This window comes from Cyanistes caeruleus, chromosome 25 (genome assembly GCF_971803275.1).
Source record: "Cyanistes caeruleus chromosome 25, bCyaCae1.hap1.1, whole genome shotgun sequence".
Taxonomy (NCBI): Eukaryota; Metazoa; Chordata; class Aves; order Passeriformes; family Paridae; genus Cyanistes; species Cyanistes caeruleus.
The window spans coordinates 1,242,741-1,270,220 of NC_141725.1; the positions used below are offsets into that span (position 1 = coordinate 1,242,741).

Genomic DNA, 27,480 nt, shown 5'->3' on the forward strand with positions numbered 1-27,480 from the left:
GACAGGTGAGAAGGTGAACAGCTCCAAGCCAAATGGCATAGCCCAGCAAATGTCCCCTCACTGTGATCTGAACAAACACCTTGGCAGCCTGGAAAATGAGCACCTCCCACATGATCAGGATTGTGCTCCCTGCATCATCAGGCTTGCATTAGGCTCCCAGCAAACTTCAAAGTGTTTCTTGAGAGTCACTAGATTTGCTGACAGCCTGGGGAAGCTCCCTTGGGAGTCTTTGCTCTTACCACCACTTCCAAACTAATTTAAGTTTGCGGTGACTGGGAGCCACTCTCAAATACTCTTATTTGAAAGAACATGCATCATGTTCACCTCAACCTCCTTCATCCCATTAAATGGTTTTATCTGGGGCCAACCCTATCCTGTCCCTCCCCACACCAAATGGAGTCAGAGGTGGCAGCTGGACAATGCCAGCAACACAGGAGGACATATTACAGCAGTGATGGCAGCGTGTCCCCCACAGCCACACTGTTCTGCTGTTAACTCCACATAGGAAAGCACTAGTTAAAGTGCTTTTTAGACCTAAAGAAAACTCTGGTCACCAGAGTCCTGAGAGCAGAGAGGCAGCGCTGGTGCCCATGTGCTGTCGGGGGCCCTCAGACACAGCTGATGGCAGCAGCATTCCTGCACACAGGATGCACACAGCTCCTCACCACACAACTTGGGATCTCTGCACCGACTTGACCAGGGGAACAGGGAGGGAACAGATCCAGTTCCCAATGAAAACATTTGTGCCAGATTCAAGAGTGAGAGCACAAAAGAGAACAGTGATGGCAGTATGGACACTCCTCTGGCATTCAAAATGAGGTTTGGGGGGGTTGGGTTTTTTCCCTTCAATTACTTAGAAGTGCAACAATCACAGACACTTACAGAAGGTGCACAGCCCTTAGAACAAGCCAACTTCCCCTGGAACTCATCCCCAGTCCCTGGAGGACAGCTGGGTTTCTCTGGAATGGATGCCTTAAGAATCAGCAAAACCAAAATGCTAGAGAAGGCATCCTATCAAAACCACACCATTTACTACCAGGCTACAGGAACCCCAGCACACAAATCAGCACAGCTGCTCAACAACAACAACAAAAATTTAATTGTGTTAAGAGACAAACATGTGTAACAAAACTCACACTTCCATTAAAAAAATTCCTTGTGCCTGGGCACCTGAGCCAAGCCACTCTCTGTTCACAGCTCCATGGTGCTGAAGAGTACCCAGAGGCAGGGACTGCTACTGGGAGTAAATGCTGTGTAACCTGGCCAGAGCAGAGAGCTGCACTGCAGCCACATGGGAAGGGACATACAAAATAGTTATGAAAAAATATGCATTTTAAATAAAGAACTTACAACAATTTCAACTTTATACAAAATATCATGGTTGCCATGTCTCAATTTCAGTGTCTCAGTTCTAGGAATTATTTTTGAACTCTCAGCATCCTGTTTTCCATCTCACACCAACTCTGCAGTCTCTTTCTCCAGAGAGCTGTCTCTGTCCAGCTCAGTCCAAAGTACCTGAAAATGAAAAAACACATTACAGTCTCAGGAATCAGAAGTGTGGTTGTGTGAACAAATAAATCTTGTCTACAAGCTGGAAAAAGAAAGTGCAGTAACTTTAAAGCTTAAGCAAATCACACATGAGTAAAACCAAATATAGCCAAAAAAACTACTGCATGTGCTTCAGGGTCAAGGGTGAGCCGTTCCAGTGCTCAGAGGGGCACTGCAAGACACACTAGGAATTACCGAGGATGTGGAAGCAGAGAGCTTTGGAAATGACTCAGTTCTTTCTCTCATAAGTAGATAATTACACAAAGTACTAAAATCAAGTAGAAACTCACCTTCCAGAAAAGCAAATTCATCAATAGCTTCAATGGCATTATCTGAAAAGCAAATTGAGAACAGTTAAAATAGATAAACCAACTCCATATTTACATTTGAAATTACATCACAGCACAGTGACCACTTTCAAAGAGAAATTACTTGTTTCGGAGATGGTGTGTGAAATTATTAGTGTAGTCTCTGATAGAAGTTTTTCTCTCCCATCTTCAGGGAAAGAATAAATCCATAATTACTTCAGCACCTCCAGACAGGTGGAAAAATCCCCCATAGCAGCAACCCTTTGCAAAGGCCAACACAGAACATGCTCCCATACCCAGGTCTTTTCTTTGCAGGGTTTTCCTTTTTCCTTGCTGGGCATACACGTAAGCATCTTTGGCTATGGTTTCAACAAACAGCTCCTGCAAAATAGGACAGGGTCACATAGAAGATCAGAGAGAGAATATCCTGAGAAAAAAGAAAGGTCCTATAAGGCTTCAGGATTAAATCAGAATCTTCATCCTAACATTACCCATCCCCAGTAAACAGGTCTGAAAATACCAAAGGAAATGGCTGGACAATGATGCACAGGACAAGCAATGAGGGAGAAAGCTGGGAATGTGGATTCCTCGAAACTCACATTCTCTGAGAGACCTGCACCACACCAGGGGCTCCCAGGGCACCTTCTAAAGGGAGAAAGGTGTCCTGTGCTCAGGAGATGAATCATGAAACCCCTGAGGTGGAGAAATACCTCTAAGATCATTGTGTCCAACCATCAACCCAGCACCACCTCCACATTCACCACCACCCCATGTCCCCAAGTGCTACATTTTTGTAAACAGTTCCAGGGATGGTGACTGCCCAGGGCTGCCTGTGCCAGAGCCTGACGTCTCTCTCCATAAAGGAATTTCCCCAATATCCTAAATCTCCCCTGGTGCAGCCTGAGGCTGTTTCATCTTGTCCTGTGCCTTCTTGCTTGGGAGAAGCGACCGACCTCCACCAGGCTGTCCCCTCCTGTCAGGGAGTTGTGCAGAGCCACAAGGTCCCCTCGAGCCTCCTCTGATTCATGCTGAGCCCCCCCAACTCCCTCAGCCACTCCTGGGGCTCCAGCCCCTTCCCCAGCTCTGGCCGACCACAGCCGCCCCGCGGGTCCGTGAGAGAACGAAAAACCTGGGGAAGACCGAGCAGCATCCCCGCATCTCGCAGCGTTCCGGCCCCCAGGACCCCCAGGGGCCGCCCCTCACCGTGGCCCGCGCCAGCACGAACACGGCCTCCTGGCTGGCCAGGGTGACGTCCGGGTCCGCCTTCACCAGCGCCTTCACCCGCGCCAGCGGTAGCCGGGCCAGCCGGGCCGGACCCAGGCCCTGCGGCCCCGCGCCCGCCGCCTCCTCCCCGGGCGCCGCCGCCTCCGCGGGTCCCGGGCCCGGGCCCGGCCCCGGCGCGGCCGCCGCCGCTGCCATCCCGCCCGAGCGCTGCGCCTGCGCGGGGCCGCGGGGCCGGGCCGAGCTCGGCGGGCCCTCGCTGCATTCTCGGCGGGGCCCCGCAGCGCTGGCGGCCCTGAGTACGGCCCCTCCTCCTTCCTTTCACCCCATCGCCAAACATGCCCCCTCATCTTCCCCTTCACCACGTCCCCTAACACAGCGTAACACATCCCCCGTCCTCCCCAAAGATGGCCCTCAGTGCCTCCGTGCCAGCCCCGTGCCCCAGCACGGCTCCCGGGCCTCCCTCTCCCCACAGATAGCGACATGCCCTCCCTGTTGCAGGGGCAGGGGCAGTGGGGCAGGTGAGAGGTGGCTGTCACTGCTGTCTTCCCCTCCTGTGCCCCAGAGTCAGCTCCCCGTGGGTCCAGTGTGGGACCTCGCAGCACAACCTCTCCATCCCATCTCCAGCTGGTGGGATCAAGTCCTCCAGTGCCCCCCTTGAGCACCCACCACCTTCCACAGAACCCACAGGACCGCCTCCCTTGGCCAACGGGTGCCAGCTTGTTGCCCATGGCCAGCCTTCCCCATGTCCTCAAACTCTTATCCTTAAGCCATCTACAGGCAGGAGCTGCCTCGGGCACTGCTGGTGGGACACCTTCCCAAAGGGCTGCAGGGCCACGCCAGTCTTGGAGCAGGGACACCAGCACCAACCAGCTGACCAGAGCACCTCTTGACTCGACCTGTCAGACCATTCAGAGGCAGTAAACAGTGACATCAGGACAGTTAGATACTGCGATGGCCTGACACAGCACCCTGCTCTGCAGAGCTTCCCCTTGCTTCCCAGAGAAACTAGGCTCTTCAGTGGAGCTCATGTCCTGCAGTTTTGGATACTCCAGGAAGCCATAGCCCTCACCCAGCTTTTCTGTGCTCCCACAGAGTTCAGCTGTGCACCCTCTGCACCCTCCCATCTGCAAGTGACATGCAGCTTTGAGACCTGGCAGAGGAATCCTGGGCCACCACTGGACAAGGACATTTCCCACCCTCCTGGTTCCACCCCCTGTCATCCTGCAGTCAGTTCCCAAAACTGGGGCTCTCCTTTGGACACAACCCTTATGCCCAGCAGGACTTGGAGGGCTGCAAGCGTCAAACAGCAGCAAAGCCAAACTGCTGGTGTATTGAGAGCTGCTCCTCCTCTTTCTCCTCCTCCTTGTGCAGTCTCACCATCAGGCAAAAGCAGCTTCCTGGTGTTGCACAGAGTTCCTCACCAGCCTTTAGGAAAGAGCTTCTGGTTTCAAGGGAGGGAGCCTCAGAGAGACTTGTCCGGAACGCTTGGGGTGGTCTTTAACAAGGAGGTGAGCACACAGGAAAGCATCCACTAATGGAAGATGGTGAGTAAGAACCAGACCTGGGCTGTAGTGGACATGGGTACGGGACGCTGGGAGCCATATGTCCTGGTTGGAAGGGTTTTGGGGATGTCCTTGTGAGGGGTTGGATCTGGCCAACACCGTCACTCCTCCTGAAAGTCAAAATCTTCCTGTACATCTGAGCTGGACAGAGTTTCAAAGGTCTCTGACCAGTTTCTGGGCTCAGAGGAAGGTTTGCTGGGTGAACTTGGGCTGAATATAAATGTCTATGAAAGGAGGAGGCCACACTCCCATCGAGACCAGAAGAGCCCCCACCAGCACAGAAATGAATTGGAAAACCTGGAACTAATCACAGTGATGGCAGTGCTGTATATCCAAGGACTCTGAGCAAGTCTCAGCTCATGGAACTAGCCCAACACTGATCATTACAAACCACCAAATCTTACAGGTGTCAAAAATCCCAATGGCATGTTTGGGAATCTGGAAAGCATTGCTTTTTTCACAAATTGGAGTGAAAGCCCCACTGCCGGTATACAGGAAGTGGCAAATTTATGCTGCTTCAGCGCTGCTGTGCCAAGTGCTGCATTTGAGGGTTTACCAGGAAAATTGGGGTGTTTGCCTGGGGAGCTTGCACTTTTGTAAGTCTGTATATATACATTTGATCAGTTATGTCTAAAAACATTGTATCAGCTTCTCTCCCTTGTATCAGCCCTTCCCTTGTGAGAATAAAAATTATGCAATCATAAACCAAAACTGAAATCCCAGAAGGAGAAGAGCTCCAAAGTCAAAGCATACAGCTCCAGCAAAGCAGCCAGCTCTGGTGCCAAGGGATGCTGTAGTCTGGGGACAAGGGTGTGGGAGAAAGATGGGGAGGGTAAGCTGATCCCTTCCTCTCACAAAGTCCACCTGAGAAACTTAGGAAAAATGTAGCCCCGTCCTGTAGCTTTGTGCCATACCTACAAGCTGGCAGTCTTCTTCCAAGAGCCATTCACAGCCTTCTCCTGGCAGCTTTTCTCTGGAGACTCTAGAAAGAGGTGAATTTTGGTCACTAAGGAAGCTAAGGGCAACTCTGTGCTGGAGCAGATGTGTCCCAATTCATGTGTGCACAGTGTGAACCACACAGGAAACACACATGTCAGAAAAGTAGGGCAGTCTGCTGCCTCTTGGCCTTCTGTTTTCTGCACTCAGGCTATGGTAGGATGAGTCTTAGCAGTGCCATCTCAGCTTTTCCTCCAGGGAGGGATCCAATGGCCCTACATGGTCTCCCCCACCAACTCATCATGGGAAACAGGACCAGGGTAAGGCAGGTTGCTCCCATCTGAGCCCTGGGAAATCTCTGGATCTCAGATTCTGCCCTCAGGAGCTTTGCTACTACCACCCAATCCCTCTGATTTGATGGTCCCTGGTAGTGGACAGAGGGTGGATCAGACCAAAAGACTCCATGAAAGGTCTCCTGGGTGCCCCTGTGGTGGGGCAGCCTGGTCCCATTTGGTGCAGCCCCATGTTGTTTTCTCAGAAATGTTTCAGGACCTTTTTGAGCAAAGACCTGATTTCATGGAGAAGATTTAGTGTGAGACCATGTTGAAGGAATACCAAAATTCTAGGGGGAATTTTGACTTATTTTCCTCCATGGTATTTTAACTGGAACTGTTTTTCTTAATGGTTGCAGATGCATCTGGAGGGGAGAGACGCCGTGGTGAAGCACCTTCGAGCAAAGTTCCAACAGAACAGGAAAGAACCTCCCAAAGTTCCCACCTCCAAAGAGGGTGGCTGGCCAGAGAGTCGCCCTGCAGCCTCTCATGGACCAGAACCAAGACAGACCCCTGCCAAGGGTGATCCTCCTCAGGAGCCCCTGTGGAGCAGGAGGTTGGACTTCTGCAAGGCCTCTCCATCTCACAGTATGGGTCAGAGTTTGGGACAGCATTCATCTCATTCTGCCTGTGAGACCCTGGCACAAACAGTGTGTCGGAAGCAGGGAACGGCTCAAGATGCCAACTTCCAGCCAGTGCCTGCAAAGCCAGGAGGAGATGTGTTGAACAAGAAGGTGGAAGCCAGCCCTGATCCTCCCTGCAGGAAGCCAGCCCAGCAGACACGGCCACCTGACAAAGACAAGGGGGTTCCAGCAGTTCTTGCCAAAGGCACAGCTGTTGCAGCCCCTCTGCTCACTGTGGGAAGCCCCCAAAGGACAGAGTGGGTGCCTCAGAGGAAGCCTTTGCCACATGTCAGGGAACTGGGAGTGAAGCCAGGCAAGCCCCGACGCCCTCCTGATGTGGATTTGGCAAAGTTCAGAGCAGCTGCACATCCTGGGACATCCATCCATCCTGCCACAGAACCACCAAGGAGTGCTCAGCTGGGTATGGCCAGGCACATGAAAGTCCTGCAGGGAAGGGTGCTGCTCATTCAGGAAGGAAAATCAACCCAGTTAGGGCCTGCAGCTCTTGGGAGATGGAAATACTGGGAGAGCTGATGGAGAGGTGGGGGCTTGCATTACCAAAGGGGCTTTTATAGGCAATAGCATGAGAATGAGAGACAAGGAGGGCAGAAGAAACAAAGTGCCCTGTCCCTGGCTAGGCACAAGTTTCCGTCTCTGGAGTATCTGTAGGAAGTTAGGTTGCAGTAAGTAACATGAGAGATACTGCCAAACTGGAGTGAGTCCAATATGGTTGGGGACTGGAGCACATGGAGAAAGAAATGTTGAGACCCAGGCTTGTTCAGCTGGGAGGAAAGGGAGGAAGGGGAGCTCTCACTGCCCACAGCTATCTAATGGAGAGAAAATGGGGCCAGACTCTTCCCCGAGGTGCCATGGGGCAGGCCTGGGGGTGATGGGCATGAGCAGGTGGGGAGGTGCCAGTCAGACATTGCCCTGCCACAGTCAACAGTGGCCTTTCAGATCTAGGCTGCTGTGGTGGTTTCTCACAGTTGCTGTTCTGCTAATCCACACTACAGGTGATGAAAGCTGTTTCAAATACCATTTCTTGCTCAGTTTCTCTAACTATGGGAGTAGACTTCCTCATCTTAAGAGAACTGAAAAATCGAGCTGGTCTATGTTATAATTAAAAGCTGTTATCAGGGCTGGCCACGCTGTTGTGCTGGGAGATTCTCACATGACTGGCTACAAGTATTTATTTGTCTCGTGGGTCCTGAGGCAAGCCGCACCATCTACAGTTACAGCTTGTCTTGATTTGATAATTTTTGTTAATTTTTAGGGCAATCTTACTATTTTTAGGACCAAGTATCTGATTGTGTATTACTTGGTACCATAAACCAGCAGAGATTTGATGTTGTAACTCAGGTCTTTGTGCCCATTGTTGGTTGGTCTGGTTGACCAGGCTGGAGACAAGGCTTGTGATATAAATAATTTCTTGTTAGCAAGAGGGGTGGTCATACTGGCAATCCTAAAGGGGCAGCAATATGATGCTCCTGAGTGCATGGAGATATCCAAGACTTGCCCTGATTCTGGTACATATCTGAAATTTAGGGGTTTTCCACCTGTTCATGATACCTCTTTTGTCCTCTTCCCCTCTCCTTCCTCTCCATTTCATATTCAAGAAAATCCCTAGATGGGCTATGGAGTAAAAACTCCTTGCTCTATAAAGATGTGTGTTAAGTTTTATCTCCCCACTTTCCCCTGCACTAAATCCAGCCCAGAGTGGCTCTGACCTCAGGGTGGCTGACAGAGCTGAGGAGAAAATGTGAAATAATCCCTCCCTGCTCCCTCCTGTTCTGCTGTTTTTCACAGGTCATCTGCAATCAGGCTATGCTGCATCAGTGCCTACAAGGTTCCCACTGCAGGATGCTCCGACTGGCATAGGGTAAGGACTGAGGCTGCACTTCCAAGCTGTGCCAAGCCACTGGGAAGAGCACAAGACACGACAGAAAGAGGATATTTGGGTTTTCCTGCCTGCTGTTGGAGCCCAGGGTGTGCAAGCAGTTCCCACAGTGTGAAGTTGGGCCACCCCTGGGGCTACGTTATCTCACATTGCACCCTGCTGCCTGTCCACATCCAGCTGTGTGAGGAGCTGCTAGCACAGGGCACGGAGCTGCTGTCCAGCTCTGCCCCAGAGCCAGGGATGGTCCATGGCCAGCCCACCTGCTTGTTCCCCACCCTCCTCTTGGCAGCCCCGATTCTGCCTTGAGCCCTCAGCACCATCATTGCAGCAGCACTTCCTAACCGTGTTCTGCCTCATCACAGGGATGAAGATGAGATATACGATGACGTTGAACCTCTTGGGCTTGCCAGGAGAAGCCCAGGCCTCCTTCTGCCTTCTGTGTCCCCACTGCCAGTATATCCTTGCCCCAGAGGAGGTGAGTACAGGAGGGGCTTGGATGCTGTTTGGGGTAAGACCTGCAGCTCAGAGAGCTGTGAGGCCCCAGTGAGCCATGGGCAGTGGCATGGCCTGTGCTAAGCCTTGCTGCTCCCCCACACAGGAGGGCAGTGGGTTCCCCTTGCAAATGGGCACAGGATACCCTGATCCCTGAGACTTGGGGCCAAACTCAGGATTTGGTCCCAGGAGGAGAAAGCTTTTGCTGCTCTTTGTATCCTGTTTACAGGCAGGTGTTTACACCTCACAGCAGCCTCATGGCAGCACCTCTCCTTGGGTTTGGTTTTACAGGTGGAAATGCTGGCCAAGCCTCTAACTGGGTTACCTTGCTGGCAGCTACACAGAGGTAATGTTTTTTTTTAACTCTTTCTAAGGGTCCTAAAATGGCCAGGGCTCCTTGCTACTCTAAGCTGCTGCTTTAATGGTCTCTACTGGGCTTGGAAGAGGAATGTCTGTGGTGAAGAGCACAAGCTGGAGGCTGTACACCTGGCCCTGAGAGCCCCCATAGCCCCAGAGCTGGTGCAGAGAAATGCAATGGGGAGCAGCCGGCAGGGAGAAGGGGAGTAGGAGGAGAAGGAGGGAGTAGATCATGGGGTCATCTGAATCTTCCCCTGGCTTTCAATGACTGTAGAGAATCCCAGGTCTCCCAGAAGAAGACCATGACACTCAAGACATGCAAGAAGGAAGAGAAGATGGACAGGGAGTTTCAGAAGAAATTTAAGGTGAGCAGCAGCAAGTGATCACTTTTCCCTCTGAGCTCTTTTTCCCTTCCTGGGAAGGGTGCAGTGCAATGGTAGAAAGGAGCTGTGCTCCACAGGGGCCAGTGATACCCAGATCACACCCTGCCTTGTTCCCCCAGGTCATACCTGCCCCATTTCCCCAGATCAGACCAGTCCCACAGACCATTTGGCCAGAGAGGAGTCTGCTTTTTTTCAAGGAGGGAGAGCAGTCAGCGATCTGCCTGACTCGACTCCCCATGGGCACTGCTGTTTGTGTTTCAGTTCAAAGGCACCATCAATGTCCTGACACAGATGATGGTTGACCCTGCAGCAACAGAGAAAAGGGGTGGTCCAAAGAACCTGCCACTGAGACGGGGAGAAATCCTTGATGTCATTCAGTTTACAAATGAGAAGCAAATCCTCTGCCGGAACAGCCAGAGGAGGTGTAAGTCTGGAGGGGGATGGGGTTTGCCCACAGCAGGGAGCACAGCAGTTTTGAGAAGAAGCTTCTTCATACAAACACCCTCCTGACAGACCTCCTGCCAGATCTCCTCCACCTGTTAGGCAGATTTGACAGCTACCCTGCTACCCTGAGAAGGTTCCCACTTTCCTCTGCACAAATGTCCTGCTCTTCCTTCCACTCTGCAGCAGCATTTCTGCTGTGAGCTGAGCTTGTCCTTTCCCTCTGCTAAAGGCTTTTTCAGTCCTTGAAGCCTCCTGACTGCCAGCCTGGCACACCAGGCTTGGCCATGGGCTCCAACACCACAAGCTGTGTCTGCACTGAGAGTTGCTTGGGTGGAATGGGCTGCAGATCCCTCAAGCAGAGAGGAAGGGATCAGGCTCTTCCCTGTCAGCTGCCATTCAGCCTGGAAGGCTCCATCCTGACACTGCCCAGAGCAAGTTCCTCTGAAGGGTCCAGCTTGGCTGCCCAGAGCTGGATTCCTCCTTGTCCCAGCTCTTTCTGGGAACATGAGGTGTTATTAAACCCTGAGCAGGGGCAGGTGCTGGGGTGATTCCTGCTCATGCCCTGGTTCCCAGCACAACCTGATGTGTTTTTCTTCACTCTGTTGCAGATGGCTACGTGCCCCGGGCTGTGATGCTGCCTCTGTGAGTACCCTTATGAGCCCATCATCTCCACTCCATGAGTTGTAACAACTTCCCCATGAGTGGCCAGTGCCAAACTAGTCTTGGCTGACGACTCAAAACTACACAGCTCATGCTATGACCATAAGCCTAACACCAGCTGGTTCCCCTGTGTGAGGAGAGGTTCTGTCACTGGGGCACTTGAAGCACTCCCCAGGGTGTGGTGCCTCATGTGGGATCTGCCCAGACACTGCTCAGAGGCTGCTGCTGGCACAGGATGCAGCACAGTGTCACAGGGTGCAGCCCCTTTGCATGGTTGGGTCTGCAGCTCCTGGTAGTCTGGGACAAGGCCACCATCCTGAGAGGGGCCAGAGTCATCTTAACCCCACTCCAGATGGTCCCAGCCATGCAGGAAGAACACAGCACTGGGAGGTGGAAATGGGGCTGCAGGTGGACACCAGAGTCCACAGACAGGTCAGCAGGAGATGAGACAGATACGGCAGCAGGAGCTGGCCCTTATCTTACTGGGGGTTGGAAGGTAGTGGGACATGGGAGACCACACTGCCTACAGCACCCATCTTTGTCCTTGCAGGGACACTGACATCTATGATGACGTTGAGATTTATGGTAGGTGCACAGAACTGCTGCCATACCCTTTCACTGGCCACAGGGACCATCACACCAGCACCAAGATTCCCCTCCTCCTGACCCTTTGCTGTTTTGCTGCCTTGCCTCTTCCTTCCCTTTGAGTGATTCCTCTTCCTCTCCCTGAGGTATCCTTTACTTACTCACAGTTCCCTAAATGTCTTCAAGTTCCTCTGTTCCAACTTGTTTGGACTTCTCTGTACCTGTTTTCAGCTTTCTCCCTCTACTTGCTGCCAGCCCCAGGGCCCCTTCAATGTCCTTTGAGGTGTCCCTGATCCCCCAGACAACTCAGACTTCTCTTTTCCAAACAGTTGCTCTCTTCTGACATACAAACTCCATCCCTGGCTGGCAGTTGGTTCTTAAGACGGAGCTGAATAGCGACAACTGTGTTTCAGCTCTACTCACAAGCACACACTTTCTCTAATTCTGGCAGGCTGAGCCAACCATGCTAAGGCCAAAGGCACGAGACAGCACCAGAGAGCCCCAAGGGCTGAAACATGAACAGCACCAGACACCAGGCTCCTTTTGTGAAGGAGCTCTGCCTCCTCTGAGACAGACTGCAAAGCCACCGTGTCCCTGCCAGAGCAGTGCTATGGCTGCTCAGCACATGGAGCTGCACAGATCCTGTCCCACGGGGCAGACGGCCCCAGATCCTCAAGTCACACCATCACTGGAGCTCTGTTTTGTCCGTGTAAAATATAGCAGTGGTTCAAGAGGGTTTCATGGCCTTTTTTTTTCTTTTTTGGGTGGGGAGAGAGGGGTAAAATCAGGCCCATTAAGGTTTCCATATTTTCCATTCCCAGAGCATCTTCAGCCTGGAACCCACCTGCCCTTTCATTCTGCACCACACTCTGGCTCCAGTGACACTCCTGGCCTAAGCCAGAGGCAAACTGGACAGAGAAATATGTTCAAATATAATGAATTATGGACCAGGTGCTCCATCAGCATCTCATGGCCTAGGGGCAGCTTCCCTGGAGAGCTGGCAGGAGGTTGGATCTGTTCAGGCAGATATTTGTGTGGGAACATTCAGTATCATCTGTTGGTGCCTTGGGCTGTGTCTGCAGATGCTATGGAAAATTCTCTCATTCACTGGGAAAGTTTCCTTTTGCAGACCCTGCCTTCATGAAGCCCTCACAGAGGGGGCAGGATCAGGTGGTGGGGAGCACAAATCTAATGCAGGACCCAGATCTGGTGGCAGGACCTTTTGGATCAGAAACACAGAGAAGTTCTGAGGCTGAGTCCCTGCTCTCATTCTGCACACTGGCCCCCATCCCAGGGGCTGGAGGGTTAAACTGGGAGGGTTCAGCACCTCACCGGCAGGATGCCAAGCCCAGATTAACCAGTTGAAGACGTCACTTTCCATTATGGGAAAGGCTCCCAAATATCCCTGAAGCTTTTGGTTCTGGGGATTAGCCACCAGCACACTCAGCTCCTGGCACAGAGCAGGGGTCCATCGGTGCCGTGGGGCCCATGGCCATGACTGGGGCTAGGAGCTGCTCCCAGGGGCATCATCTGGGTGGCTGAGGACGACCATGTGGGAGTGGGTCAGAAGAGCTGTGCTGCACTCACTGTCCACGGCCCTTCTGCGCCTCTGGAAGTGGGTACGGGCTTTCTGGTACAAAAATGGCCTCTTGACTCTCTCGATGCTGTCGGTTGTCACTGGATGCCTCCTGGGGTTCCTGCTGCGGGCACTCGAGCTGACAGACCTGGTAAGCCTGGCTGGGATGGTGATGGGAGTGAGAGGGATGGAGTGGGGCAGGGAGCAATCCCTGGTGCCACTAAGGGTCCCAGATGGGCACAGCCCCAAAAGCAAAGGCTCCTGCCCAAGAAAACCACCTTAAGGCAGGTTTCTGTCCATGGCTTTTATTTTTTTCTTTTATTTTCTTCTTTTTTTTGACCAAGAAGGTGTCAACAAATGCCCAAGCTATAGGACAAATCCTGCCTCCCTCCAATGGGAGTAGGAAGCTATGGGTTGGACCCCATGGGGCTTCAGGAGCCTCAAGGTGGGATGAAGATGGGAAAGGGGGGAATGTTTACTCAGGGGCTAGATGCTCAGTAAACAGGCTCCCCCAACACCACTAGCAGCATTGGGATCTGAGGGATGGGGTCCAGAAGATGGGGTTTGAGGGATGGGGTCCAGAAGATAGGGTTTGAGGGATGGGGTCCTCCTCAGCTGTGTGCAATCAAAGCACATTTTCATGCTCTGGAGAGGACCTAGCAAATAAATAGAAGGCTGATGGGGAGCCTGGAGTAGAAGAGTCACCTTCCTTTGAGGAGCCTTGGAGACAAATGCATTGGAGAAAACACATGAGAAAGGCACATTAGCTCAGCATTTTGCAGGAGCATTGCACTGTGAAATGGCACCAAGTTGAGATCCTCTGACTTCAGGCAGCTGGGGCACAGTTCAGCCCTGATCCTCAGCCAGGCTGCTGAGCCCAGGAGCGGGAATGCTGCTCCAGGAGAGCTCAGCTGATGCTGGAACATCCCTGTGTTGCCCACTGGGATTTAGCAAAGTCTTGTCATTTCAATTAGGCCCTTCAGCATCAGCGCAGCAGGGATGATCTCGTTACTTAATTGAAGCTGGGTGTAATCTCCCAGCATCCCAGTGCACACACCCGTGAGAGCCCAGCAGCCACCCACGCTGGGCATGAGGCTCACAGAGTCTTGGGGCTCCAGCCCCTCATCTTGCCATGCATAAAGTTTATCCATCCTCTGCTTCAGCCCCATCCTGCCCTATTGCCACAGCTCTGCTATGGGCCTGGTGGCCACTAGAGACTGTCCCCACTACAGACTTTTGTCACAAAATCTGGAGGACAGCTGGAGAGGTGGCCAGTCCCTGCTTTCCTCCCATTTCCTGAATGGGAAAGTGTAACAAAGCTGAGAGACCCACTGTCAAAGAGATGCTGTTCGGATCTGGCATTACCCTTGCACCCAGCTGGGCCCATGGCAGCTCCACTCTGCCTGAGCTTCCTGGGACATCAGCCATATCCAAGCCACACACTGGGACATTGCAGGGACAGCACAGGGGAGCAACTGAATAGCTGCCTTGGCACCCCTCAAAGCCCCAGCATGGTGGTGGCTACTCTGGAGTAACCAAAAGTACCTTGTCTTGGGGTCAACTCAGATCACTCCCTGACACCTCTACAGAGGCACAGTGAAATAAGGGGATCAGGGATGGATGGATGGATGGATGGATGGATGGATGGATGGATGGATGGATGATGGATGGATGGATGGATGGAGGGATGGATGGTACATAGAGATAAGGATGGAGGGAAGGAGGGATGCTGGCCAAGCTGCTGGTCCCACAGACCCCTCACTCTCCCCTTGGTCATGGCTGTGGGATCCAGACTTTGAGGGGATGTCTGCAACCTTTCTTCGTGTCCATGTGAGAGGTGTATGGGGTGGAGAGATGCCATGGCACCAAGATTGTCCCATGGATGGGCCAGACACCTGGCCTCTCCCTGAGCTTGTCTTTTCCACCTGCAGCCATGGGATATTCCCACCTTTTGTTGCTGCCAACAGCTTTGGGGAACTTTTGCCCCAAAGTAGATGCAGCCAAGCCTCTGCTCCCTGATAATGAATGCAATGACTTTTGAGAGGAGCCAATGGTAGAGCCATGTGGACCCTTTCCTAGAAGCCTACAGAACCAGGGATATTTTTGGGAGGGGACCAATCCCACATGCCTCTCCCTTGTTTACAGCCAGGTTTGCCACGTGCCCAGTATTCCCCATCCCTGAGCCAACTCCCAGTAAGGGACAGCAGAGAAATGGCATCACTGAGTGCCTCAAGAAGCGACTGCCAGTTCAGAACAAAGCTCAGAGCTGGATCTGGTTGGGATAAAGGCAGATGGATCAAGTTTGAGCCCTTCACCCATAATCATTTACCTGACACATGCTCTGCTCTACGTGCAGGAGAAGCAGTATTTTTCCTTTCCTGGAGAGCTCCTCATGAGGATGCTGAAGATGCTGATCCTGCCCTTGATCACCTCCAGGTAAGATATCACCTTCTGCTCTAAAGCACCATCTTTCCATCACATTGAAAAGATCACCCTGTGACCCCTGCATTGAGGAGATAACCCCAAAACTGCAGGGGATGAGAATAACCCTGTCTCCAAGCAGCTGGCAGTCAAGCAGCATCCCCTGGCTTGGTGTTCATCAAACCCCATGATTTCCCAGCGATAGTGTGGGACAAATCCTCATCTGAATTTGGCAGGCACTTGCACCCAGGTGAGACACCTGCACTGGATGAGGTGTTTCCCTTCTTTTGGGCAGCTGGTGATGCCAAGACCATCTGTGGGCAGTTGTGATGAGCTGTTTAACATCAAAGCAGATTCCCTTAGAGGGATTTGAGAAAGGTCAGGTAAAAAACATCACCATTCCCCAGTGCTGTGTCTGTGTTTGCAAATCCCAATTTTTTTGGCTCATAGAGACCTAGAAATAAGGAACAGAGCCAGCAGTCCCACTGAGGTCTAAGCAAGATCTTGAAAACCTTATATGGATTAACATATTGCAAACAATATGTTGGCATGTGCTCATTAGACACACAAATGATCAAGTCCTTCTTCCCTCGAGGATGTGTCATTTCTCTATTGTTTGTCAGTTTGCTTCTTGTCCCATTTGCCTCTGGCTCATTTTTGATAGCAGTGTAGTCTCTATCCTGGCCACACTTGATGTGTTCAGTACCAGTCCTTGTAGAGAAGTCTGTATCTCACATCCCTCCCTGAGGTGCTTGAGGGTTTCCCTTTGGTCTCAGCCCTCCCTGCAGCTCAGTTGCTAAGTGGTGTCCAATGATCACTCTCCTGTCTGTGGGTGCAGGGTCTGCAGAGGCCTCCTGGGAGTTTTATTTCATGTTGGATCGAACCAGGGATTTTTCTATAATTACTGAATGATAGTGAAGTGGTGTCTTCCCTCTACACACCATCCCAGAGGGGACTGGGTGTGCTCTGAGGATGGAGCTCTGGAGATCCCCAAGCCCCAAGCTGGAAAGCACCACTTAGGTCAGTGTTGCTTTTGTGGACTCTCTTGAGTTTCCAAGGCCCTTCTCCTCCTGGATGTGCCGCTGCTAATTGGGATCCGTGGGCTGACCACCACCTCAGCCACCCTGTGTATCCCCAAGGTTGGCACTGACCCTTGCAGCCCTTCTATTATGTCCTGCCTCAGGGCTTGGCTGGGTTCTGCAAGCGCTTAGTGTGTCTGTATGCATGTGGGGCACACTGCAACTCCCAAACAGTCACATTTCATAGAATCCTGGAATATCTTGAGTTGGAAGAGACCCGCAAGGATCACTGAGTCCCACTCCTGGCCCTGCCCAGACCCCCCAACAAGCCCACCCTGAGCATCCCTGAGAGCGCTGTCCAAACGCTCCTGGAGCTCTGGCAGCCTTGGGGCTGGGCCCATTCCCTGGGGAGCCTGGGCAGTGCCAGCAGCCTCGGGGGGAAGAACCTTGCCCTGAGATCCATCCCAAGCCCTGGCACAGCTCCAGCCCTTCCTGGGCTCCTGTCCCTGTCCCAGAGCAGAGCTCAGCCCCTGCCCCTCCGCCTCCCCTCGGGAGGAGCTGCAGCCCCCGAGGAGCCTCCCCTCAGTCTCCTCTGCTCCAGCTGAACGAGCCAAGTGCCCTCAGCTGCTCCTCAGAGCATTCCCCAGCTCCGTATCCCTCCTCTGGACACTCTCCAACACCTTTGGATCCTCCTGATCTTGTGGTGCCCCAAGTGTCCCCAGCACTGGAGGTGAGGCTGTCCCAGTGCAGAGCAGAGCGGGACAATCCCTCCCTGGGCCCTGGTGGCCCTTTGGGCTGCCAGGACTCACTGGTGACTCAGATCCAACTCGCCACCAACCAGGACCCCCAGGTCCCTTGCCAGGGTGCTGCTCTCCAGCCTCTCATTCCTAGTCTGTCCCTGCATCCAGGGCTGCCCCATCCCAGGCCAGGATCTGACACTTGCCCTTGTTAAACCTCACATGGTTGGGGATTTCCCAATCCTCGCATTTGTCAGGGTCTGTCTGTGGGCCCTCTCTGTCCTTGAGAATGTCAGCAGTTCCTCCCAAGCGAGTGTTCTCAGCAAACCCGGTCCTGCACCCAACTTGTCCCCACCATCCGCACTGCTCTCCCTGCTGGGCAGCCTGTAATGCCCTCTCTATTTTTAGCCCAGTTTTGCTGAGAAGTAGCTTATGGGTTACTTCTTAGGAAGGCTTATGCATGCATGAAATCTGAATCTGCAGGTCTCTCCTGGGGGCATGGGGTCCATCCCCACCAGGTTTTTATGAACCTTGCTGATACCTTCCTTTGCTCCTCACAGTGACACGCAGCAGTGGCACGAGGTGATGGAGATATAAGAGAACAGTACCTCACAAAAAAGGAGAAGCATCTCTTATGCAACATAAAAATACACTAAGAATATAAACCCTTAATAGAAAACACAGCCAGATCTTGAGAAGGGGCTTGGAGGTGTCTCCTGCCTTTCACAGGTCAGCTTGGAATGTCACAAGTTCATCCTGGGTGTGAGATCCTGTGGGTTGCTGGCACAGGAATGTGCAAGAGCTCAGTGATGCCCTTGGGCTTTGATTTAAAAAACTTATGGAAACCCCTCTCACCTTGGAGATTTTGCCCATCAGGTGCATCTTGTGCAGTCTGGGGAGCAGACAGTGACCACTCTGTTCTGTGCTGCAGCCTCATGTCTGGGCTGGCCACCATGGACTCCAAGGCCTGTGGGAAGATGGGGGTGATCACCATCACCTACTACCTTTGGACAACCTTCATGGCAGTGACTGTGGGGATCATCCTCGTGGTCAGCATCCATCCTGGTGCAGCTGCCCAAAAGGACAACTACTCTGTGGGGAAAGTGGTGCTCAGCTCCGCCGATGCATTACTGGATTTAATCAGGTGTGTCACAGGAATTCAGCAAGAGGCAAGGCTGTGATAACAAAATCTTCCCAGAAGGTTCTGAGTTCCCATAAGACCCTGAGATCTCAAGGGAAACATGAGAACCACTGGTCAGGTGCTGTTATCTTCAAGTTCAGCAACATGGGGTTCATGTCCCCCCATCCATGCCTTTCTGGCTACTCTGTCACTGCCACTGCTCTCCCAAAGCAGTCAGCAAAGAGATGCACTGCAGCAGAGATCAGAGTCATGTTCCCTGCAAGGCTTGGATTCTCCTCTGTAGCCCCAGCTGGGAAATGCCAAGCCTGGAGCTGGCCCAGAGCTGGGTTAAAGCAGTAGATGGGGTTACCTGGGGAGGGGCTGCAGCACATACCCAGGGGCTGGGGGAGAATCTTCACTGCTGGGAGTACTGGATTGACTGGACCAGGCTCTGAGCAGAGGGCTGCAGATATCCACCCCAGGCTCAGGCTTTCCACCAATCCCATTTACACATGGTTCTCAGTCCTGCTTTGCGTTCACCTTCCAGGCTTTCTTTGCTCACAGCTTGCACAGCTTCTAAGTGATTGTTGGCTTTCATGTCCTCTTCTGGACATTGTGCCCACCAGAAATGCTTCCCAGGATGCTCCCTATGCTCTCACAGCACACTTTAACCCTGTATCGTTGGTCTCTTACAGAAACATGTTTCCTTCTAATCTGGTTGAAGCTTCATTCCAGCAGGTGAGTTCACCTGACCCCTCTGTGTGCAGCTCCACACGGGGGCTGCCTCTTTGCTCACCCACAGCCTGGACAGAAGGCTCTTCCCTTCCCCTTCCCTTAACTTCACTTCCCTTCCCTGAACTTCCCCTTCCTCTGCATTCCCCCACACCGACCCAGGGTGGGCACTCGAAGGCAGGAGGGCTCTGGGGAGGGGGGTACAGGCTCACAGGAACCCCCGTGCCTGCTCTCTGCCTGCAAGGCTCCTGTACAGAAGCAGCACACATCCCTTTCTGAGATCTCGCTCCTGTGCAGCGGCTTCATCCCTGGGGAGGGGCGGCAGCGGAGTGGTCAGGCAGCAGGCAGGGAAAGGGACACAAAGAAGGGACACTTGAGGGAAGGTAAAGTGGTCAAAGGGGACAGACTGAGGAGTGGCCAGGTAGGGTGAAGGGACAGGGAAAAAAATCAAACTCATTGGAATAGAATCAGTATAGCTCACAGGAGGAAGGATGGAGGAAGGACATGAAGATGCCACTGTGCTGGCATCCCACAGGGACCCAGGTCACCAGCACCACGAGTCTGCTCTGCAGCCTTGGCTGAAGACCATCTGCAGCCAACAGCCACAGCTCCCCTTGCCTGACTCTCACTCCTTGTTTCCACCAGCTTTTTACTGCCTTGAACCCAAACCTTTAACCTCCAGGAGCACCCAGCCTAGGGCAGGCTTGGCCTCCATGTTGAGAGCAGGATGGAGCTCGTGCCAGCAGCACACTAACCTTCCTCCTTTGCTTCTGTTCCAGTATCGAACTGTTCTTGTCCCAGTGGTGAAGTCACCTGGTTTTCCAAAGATCCCAGGAAAACCTGTCAATTTTATTTACTTTGCACCTGATGACAAAAACCCTGAAATCCATCGGCCTGTGTTCCTTGAGCTGACACCATCACCTGAGATGACCTACAGGACCCTGGCTGGGACCAGCAATGAGATGAATGTCCTGGGGATTGTCATCTTCTCAGCAACCATAGGTACCTGCTCCTCCATGGGCCCAGGGACAGCCCAGGGTGGCCACTGCTGTGGTCACCATGCTTTACAGAGCAAAAGATGTGGGACAAGGTTCCTTTAGCTTTAACTGCCCCAGCCCCTGGGAGCTGGACCCAGCATAGAGCTCATACCAAGACCCCTGTCAGCACCACCCGCGATGGAGCTCACTAAAGCTGTAGGCATGGGGAAGGCTAATTTTACTGTATTTCCTTCCTTGTATTTCCTTCCCAACTCATGTGCAGATCCTGAGGGTTTTCAAACCATTACATAAGCTGGGGTGTCCTTTTAATAAAGTCTGAAGCGAGGAGTAATTTTGCAGAAGCTGCCTGCAGCTCACCACAATGACACAAATCCTTCATGCTGAATATTCAGCCCCTGAGCAGGCAGGATGTCAAAGCGGGGTCAGACTTGGTGCTTTTACAAATACATGAGAATTTCCAACAGGACTTTCTGAAGGAGGTAGGGCAGCATCCTGCATTGAACAGCTTGCAGTTCTATGTGGAAAAGGTGCTTGGCAGCAATTTTGGGAAGAAGAAGCAGAGGTTGTGGAGAGACATGTGCAAGAGAGGAGGTTTAAAGGGGAGAAAGTCACTGAAAGAAGGATCATGAAGTTGGCTCAAAGCGTAACAGGACATGGGTGCAAAGCTGAGGCAGAAAGGGAGAAGGGAGGGATCAGGAAGGAAAAAGAGTAGAAGGCAGTGAGATGAGTATGGTGGCAGGATTATGTGTAGATTAAGAGGTGAGGGCAAGGAGCTTGAACTTTGTGTATAAGGAACCAAAAAGCCAATTAGAAGATTTGAGGTGTGGAGGCAGCACAGCCAGCACAGCACCGGAGTGCGCTGACTGCAGTCAGAGCCACCTCGAGCAGCAGTTCTAAATGAGAGACCTCAGAGGAGTTAGCCACAGCGAGACTGGACAGAGCCAGACCCACTGACAGATCCCTACAGCCACAAGATGTCTCTGGCAATCTCTTGTCCCAGCATCTAACACCCTCTGCACACCTTGGACACCCAGGAAAGGTGCTGAGTTCCTGCCCACAGGACACGTGCTCCCCTCCAGCCCAGCCAAACCTGCAGCGAGAAGCGGCTTTTCTCTTCTAAGATGGCATTTCACAACCCCTCCAGCGTGGGAGTGGGATCAGCCTGAGTCAGGAGGCAGTGGGAGATCATCTGAGCCAGCCACAGCCACCACCTGCACTTCCCATGTTTTGCCCAGGATTAGAGCTCCACAAAGCCACAGAGCATCACCTGCACCAGGCATGGGCAACTTGATATAGAACATTCATACACCCACAGGATGCTTTCCTTATGAGGAGAGGCTGAATTTGGTTTGGCTGGCAGAAAACAGGAGAGGGACAGACAGGGCACCACAGCCCCATGCCTTGGGAAACAGGGATCTCCTCCATGCAGCAAGGTGGGGGAGGCAGGTGGAAGCTGGTTGAGCTCTCAGCAAAGTGCATTTTTGTTCAACACCAAAACTAGGCAGGTTGTGGGGCTGAGACCAAGGTGTCCATACAGCAGCCTCTACGTACCCAGAGTGACTTTGCTATGAGGGGTGACTCCACACAGCTACCCCAGCTCTGGCAGTTCTTCACTGTCACTGAGGGCCTCTCTGTTGCTTTTGAAACCCACAAGAGGGCAGAGCACTCCAGATCCTTGCAGGAATCTGTCCATTTACTTGGGCCATGTCTCCCAAATCAGCTCTGTAAGACCTGAAAAGAAATAACTTTCTTCCAAAGCAGCTGTTGTGGCCACCAAATACTGGATGAATATCTACAGAGCTGGGACTTAAACATGCCAAGCCTTGTCTCATTTCTGAAAGTTCTGGCAAATGTGACCCCACCTCAACTTTCTTTTGAGCAAGATAAGAGGTCCAACCACCAACCAAGGGCCTCTTGGAGTCTTCAACCCTGATACTGAAGAGGGATAAGCAGCACAAGATTCTGCTTATATTCTTTTCCAAGATAAAACAGACACCTGCATAGTGCTTCAAAATTAATTTTTGCCAACATGGAAAGAAGGACTCACACCAAGCTGGAAACAAGACGGGAAAATACTAAAACATTCATTTTCCCTTTGCTTGAGGGTTCCTAGAAAGCCTCCAGCCAATGAAAGCAATGGGGTTTAACACTGACACAGGACAGCACCATAACCCTTCTAACCATTCAAACCATAACCTGTATTTCTGCTCTAGTATTCCTTCAACAGAAAATTAGGCTGTATTAAGTTAATGCAACAACATCAAAGAAGAAAACAGACATAGGAGAGAAGGCTTAATGCCTGTATCTAAGCAACTCACTCAGATGCTTCCTGACATGTTACTGTACAGGCACATGTGTTGTCACCACCATGGCACAGCCTGTGAGCCACCAACACTGAACACTCACCCCACAAGGGAACCAGGCATGGGACCAGGGACCAGAACACTGCTCAGTCACTGGGGCAGCCGGGGCCCCTTTCACTCCACAGCAGGGCAGGGATGCAGCACAGCATCACGTCCCCAGTGACAGAAAGCCCTACCACACCTTACCCTTAAAAAAATTCCAGTATTTCCAGAGTTCATTATTCTTGCACTACCAAATAGCAATCCAGATATCCACCTAATCCAGCTAATCCACAGTTTATCCATCACAGGAAATGACTCTTCCAGCATTGAGCAGCAGTGAAGTTTATCTGTTTTCTGTGCAAGGCAGAGTCTAAATCCTGGATTTGGGTCTGGTGGGGCTTTGTGAGAAAAGGCCAGATGCTTGTGTTTGCTTAGAACAGAGAATGGCCATAACTCGTAAGAGCACACAGCAACCAGTACTAAATCAGGTTTTGCCTGGTGACCCCCATTCTGTGGCCACCAGACCCTCAAGACACTTGGCCTGTCAGGTGCTGCTCCCATGGCGCTCTCAAGTCATGTAACCTGCTCTGCTTGTTTGCAGGACTTCTCCTAGGAAAGATGGGTGAACGAGGAGCCCCGCTGGTTAACGTGTGCCAGTGTCTGAACGAAGCAGTTATGAAAATTGTCTCAATGGCTGTTTGGTAAATCTGGTTTTGATGGATTGATTTTCTTTCCTGCTATCTAATGGCAGTGCTGGTCACATGTCTGCAAGTGTCTGTTGTGAGCACTGAACTTGTTTTCGTGTGACTGTACTGCACGGTACCAAACACTGCCATGTCTGTCCTGTAGTGCTACAGTGATTGCTGCATCCTCATATTTTTTTTGTGCTTATTCTTTGCAGGTACTTCCCCTTTGGCATTGTATTTCTCATAGCTGGAAAGATCTTGGAGATGGAAGATCCGTCAGTTATAGGACAGAAACTGGGACTATATGTCATTACAGTGGTGTCAGGGCTTGCCTTCCATGGAATCATCCTCTTACCTCTGCTTTTTGTCCTCATCACCAAGAAAAACCCCTTTGCTTTCATTCAGGGGATACTGCAAGCCTTGCTGATCGCCTTAGCTACGTCCTCCAGGTAGGAAAACATGGCTGGAACCTGCAGATACCTCAGAGCAGGGATCTGGTTTAGCAAGGGAGACATGGCTGAGCTCTGGGAGGAGAGGTGTAACTCAAAGGAAAACTATGCTCCAGCACTATTTGAAATGAGAATGCTCCTGGTTTTAGGAGGAAGCAGACACTTGGTCCTGCCCTGGTTGGTAGACCTGGGCAGCTCATGGTGCTCTTCCACTCATCCTCTCCCAGGGTTTTCCCAAAGCAAACCAGCAATATTTTTGTGTGTGTGTGCACACTTCATTCAATTGCTGCAGTTTTCTTTCCATGAATTCAAACCAGGACTATTGTAGGTGCTTTATAAACTGCATGGGGTTATGATCCTGGAGTTTAATTGAAAATATTAAAAGCTCTTCTGAACACTTTACTGACAATCTAAAATCAACTACAGTGTATCCCAAGTTCAGCCACAGAAAAATCTTCCCTACTTTGAAAAGATTTTAATAATTTTAGATTTTATCTGTCTATTCTATTTTAATTTAAATACATTCCTTATAACAATGAAAAAAAACTTCGCACTATTAACTACCACCCTTTCCAGAAGACACACAAATTCCAACATTTTCCTGGAGCACATTTGACCAGGCAAAGGGTTTTTCTGGCCTCTCTGTTGCTTCTTCACATAATCCAAATAAAACCCCTGGACTGTGCCTCCCTTCTCCAGTGCCCACTGCTGCAACCGTTGCTTCTGCAACTCGTAATGACCTGGTCTCCTCCTGAACTTGGATCTCCAGCTCTTTCTCCATCAGGCTTCTCCTCCCTCTGCTCTGCAGCCAGCTAAGGGAGGGAGATCCTGTTACAGAAAGAATACCCTGCTCCTTGTCCCAGCCCCATGCTCTGTGCCCAGGGCTGGGGCCACCACTCTGCATCCAGGGCCGTTCCCAAATGCAGTCTCTGCCTCCCAGAGTCTGTTCAAATCCCATTGACTTATTTTCTGTGGTTTCCTTTCTTCAACCTGTTCTTCTTCCTCCATTCCTCATCCCCATTCCTGTGGGACAGTTGTCTTCATGCCAGACAGAAACAACAGAGAGAGGTCAGAGGTGCATAAGCTGAGGCAGGCATCCCACATGGAGGAGACAGGTGAGGACACAGGGGTCTGGCTAGACCCCAACACAGCCAGTGCTAGTACACACTGTCACATGCTCCAGGAGGCGCTGCAGGATTAATGTGGGCACGTTAATGTTCAACAGAGATGTTCAACAGAGCTGCAGCCATGGCACACAGGTGGTTAAAGTGGTGACTTCAGCCACTGAAATGACATTCTGACATTTTCTTTCTCAGCCTGCATCTCACTTTGCTGATGATGTCTATTCCCCAGGTGGTGAGAGCCAAATTTCATTGCGACAACAATTTGTGCAACATTGAGGCACCCATCCTCAGGAGGGCTGGTATTTCTGTCCCGTCACACTGACTCCAACTTATAAAACTCAACACAAACAGCAATTACTGCTCATTTCTTGTCCTGCAGCTCAGCCACCCTGCCCATCACCCTCAAGTGTCTCCTGGAGAACAATGGCATCGACAGACGCGTGGCACGATTCGTGCTCCCTGTCGGGGCCACCATCAACATGGACGGCACAGCGCTCTACGAGGCAGTCGCTGCCATCTTTATTGCCCAGGTCAATGAGTATGAACTGGATTTGGGACAAATTATAACTATAAGGTAAAAGTTTCTCTGCAGCAGCCAGATTATTTCTCTCTATTCCTACTTATAGACATTAGGACAACCTCTTGCATTTTTCCTGTTCGCAGAGATCTTGTTAATGCACAGAGTGACCTTTGCTGGGAAGCTGAGGAGCAGAAGAGGGTGCAGCATGTCCCAGTCCCTGTGTGCCAGGGAAAGCTGGGCTGGCTCTGCACCCCAGAATCTGCTGCAAGTCAAGGACTTTGCCTGTAGGGAAAAGCCTAGCTGCACAGACATGTGGCTGAGGCACGTCAGTACTATAGGGCTGAGCACAGGATTTGTGCAGGTGTCATTTATTCCCCTTCAGGAATGGGATATTCTCATTTTATAAGCAGGGAACTAAAGCATGTAACTAAATCATAATTAAGTACGTTTGCAAATATTTTTCACTACTAAGGAGGAAGTCCCTACCCTGAAGACAGAGAGGAGCACAGAGCCAGGGCACCTGCTGCTGTGTGCAGGGGAATTTGTGATAGCACCCGGGAACAGGAAGGTAGAGGAAGTCAGATCCAATCCAGTCCTTCCACACAGCAATAACTTACTTTGCCATGCAAAGATGCTAGTTTGAATTGCACAGCCACCTTCTCTTTGCAGCATCACAGCCTCGGCAGCCAGCATTGGGGCCGCTGGGATCCCGCAGTCTGGGCTCGTCACCATGGTCATTGTCCTCACCTCTGTGGGGCTGCCCACCGAGGACATCACCCTCATCATTGCCGTCGACTGGGCTCTGTAAGTGCTCTCCAGTGTCAATTCACGGTGATGGATCTTCATCTTGATAGATGAAACCAGATTGCTCTTAAGACACAAACTGATGCTGGATTACATTTGTCAGAGACAAATAAACACTGAGCCTGTGAAATGTGCCATTCTAAAGTACTAAGATAAAAACTAAGCGAGTCATTAGGTGAGAAACCACAGAGAGCAAATGCCGAGTTTCAGAACAGACACGCGGGTGGCTGGTTTGTACTTCCCAGCCCCCCAGGAAGAAGTGAGAACAGTGTCAAGTATCATGGCTGATTTTCTCTTTCCCTCCCCCTTTTCTCTTTACCCCAAAAAGGAAGGTTAACACACCACCAGTTCAACCTTTCAGCATCACCAGGTACCCAGCACTGCTGGCACCTTCTACTAATGAGAGGTGAGTGAGAGGTGCCTGGGCAGACGAGAGAGGAGCAGTGGCTGGATCTACAGGATTTTTCCTTGAGAGGCATCTCAAGGAGTCTTATGACTTCCTGGGGCAGATCTCCTGCACTTAGCAGAACAGTGCCCATCCCATTTTGGGAGGTGCCACTGGCAGGTCCCTGCACTGCTCACACAGGCAGGGTGAGACAGATGCTGCCCCAGCACAGGGCTCACATAGGGACCATTTTCTCTCTGCATCTGCAAAACCAACACAGCACTTGGCTACACCAGGGGGAGGCACATTCAAAATGGGGGCTAACGTGTTTCAAAGCTATCAACACCCCAGAAACACCAGCTGTGACCACCCCCTGCATCCTGGTGCTGTCTCTCCACAGGGACCGACTACGAACCATGACCAATGTCCTTGGTGATGCGCTGGCTGCTGGCATCATAGCACATGTCTGCGAGAAGGACTTTGCCCCAAAGCCCCCCCCAGTATGTACAGCATGGTGGGAGGGAAGGGGGGTGTGGGACATGGCAGGACAGGCACAAGGCACCTACTCACTACTCACTGTGCTCTTTTCTTTTTGCAGGAAGACCGAGTGAGCAACACAGACAAGTTTCCTTCTGCAGAGACCTCACACCCGCATCCCAAAGACAATGGGATTGAAGTGATTGAAGAAACCCTTTTGGATCAGACACAAGTTCACTACAACATCTGCCAGGTGTAGATAACAGCATTCCTGCTCCCAGGAATGGCATCTTGGTGCTAAACACTGACATAGTGAGTGTCGCATATGGATGCTCTGCAAGTTAAAAGGCCTTACTTGGCACAACAAGTGGGAAAATCCTCTCTTATCCTTTGAAGACCATAGGACTCCCAGCAGGCACCCAAAGAGCGTGGCTCTGCTGCTGGGGCAGGGAGCCAGCTCCTCCCTGCGCCTGAGGACACAGCTGGGAGCTCGCTGCCCTGTCTTAAATGGCTGGGTTTGAAGGATTGTTAACTCCCATTTTTCCAAGCTCACCTATTTTTGAAAGCTAGGGAGGTGAGCAGGTGTTAGCAGACTGGAATTGGTGAGAATGCAGCAGGGGTGAGACATATCACTGAACCCTCTGGCCAGCAGCTCTTCCCTGGAGGCCAGGCTGTGCTCCAGAAGCTTTTGTTTTCCTTATAGAGATTATTTTTTCAATCGTTGCTTTTTATTTTA

At 51.6% G+C, this 27,480-nt stretch overlaps 3 protein-coding genes across 4 annotated transcripts; 2 read left to right on the forward strand and 1 right to left on the reverse strand.

Moving 5' to 3' along the window:
* Positions 1 to 1,076: 1,076 nt before the first annotated feature.
* Positions 1,077 to 3,290, reverse strand: POLE4 (DNA polymerase epsilon 4, accessory subunit). Its single transcript, XM_023942805.2, has 4 exons — positions 3,060 to 3,290; positions 2,153 to 2,237; positions 1,839 to 1,880; positions 1,077 to 1,515 (listed from the first exon to the last, which is right to left on the reverse strand). Exons 1-4 carry the CDS (start codon positions 3,273 to 3,275, stop codon positions 1,502 to 1,504), a joined length of 357 nt encoding a protein of 118 aa, XP_023798573.2. The 5' UTR covers positions 3,276 to 3,290; the 3' UTR covers positions 1,077 to 1,501.
* On the forward strand, positions 3,274 to 12,087 carry PRAM1 (PML-RARA regulated adaptor molecule 1). Of its 2 annotated transcripts, XM_023943037.2 has the most exons (10): positions 3,274 to 4,624; positions 6,270 to 6,954; positions 8,340 to 8,412; positions 8,793 to 8,905; positions 9,214 to 9,268; positions 9,554 to 9,644; positions 9,924 to 10,086; positions 10,715 to 10,748; positions 11,317 to 11,351; positions 11,803 to 12,087. In XM_023943037.2, the coding sequence occupies exons 1-10, from the start codon at positions 4,622 to 4,624 to the stop codon at positions 11,805 to 11,807; spliced, it is 1,257 nt and encodes a 418-aa protein (XP_023798805.2). In that variant the 5' UTR covers positions 3,274 to 4,621; the 3' UTR covers positions 11,808 to 12,087. The 2 variants fall into 2 exon arrangements, with proteins under 2 accessions (XP_023798805.2, XP_023798806.2); XM_023943038.2 differs by lacking the exon at positions 11,317 to 11,351 and having other exon boundaries at positions 3,276 to 4,624.
* Positions 12,088 to 12,824: 737 nt separating this feature from the next.
* LOC111940381 (excitatory amino acid transporter 5-like) lies at positions 12,825 to 27,066 on the forward strand. Its single transcript, XM_023943039.2, has 11 exons — positions 12,825 to 13,078; positions 15,284 to 15,363; positions 18,036 to 18,248; positions 18,920 to 18,962; positions 19,736 to 19,958; positions 22,901 to 23,000; positions 23,201 to 23,434; positions 24,938 to 25,132; positions 25,748 to 25,882; positions 26,668 to 26,767; positions 26,866 to 27,066. The coding sequence occupies exons 1-11, from the start codon at positions 12,902 to 12,904 to the stop codon at positions 27,001 to 27,003; spliced, it is 1,638 nt and encodes a 545-aa protein (XP_023798807.2). The 5' UTR covers positions 12,825 to 12,901; the 3' UTR covers positions 27,004 to 27,066.
* The last annotated feature ends 414 nt before the right edge of the window (positions 27,067 to 27,480 follow it).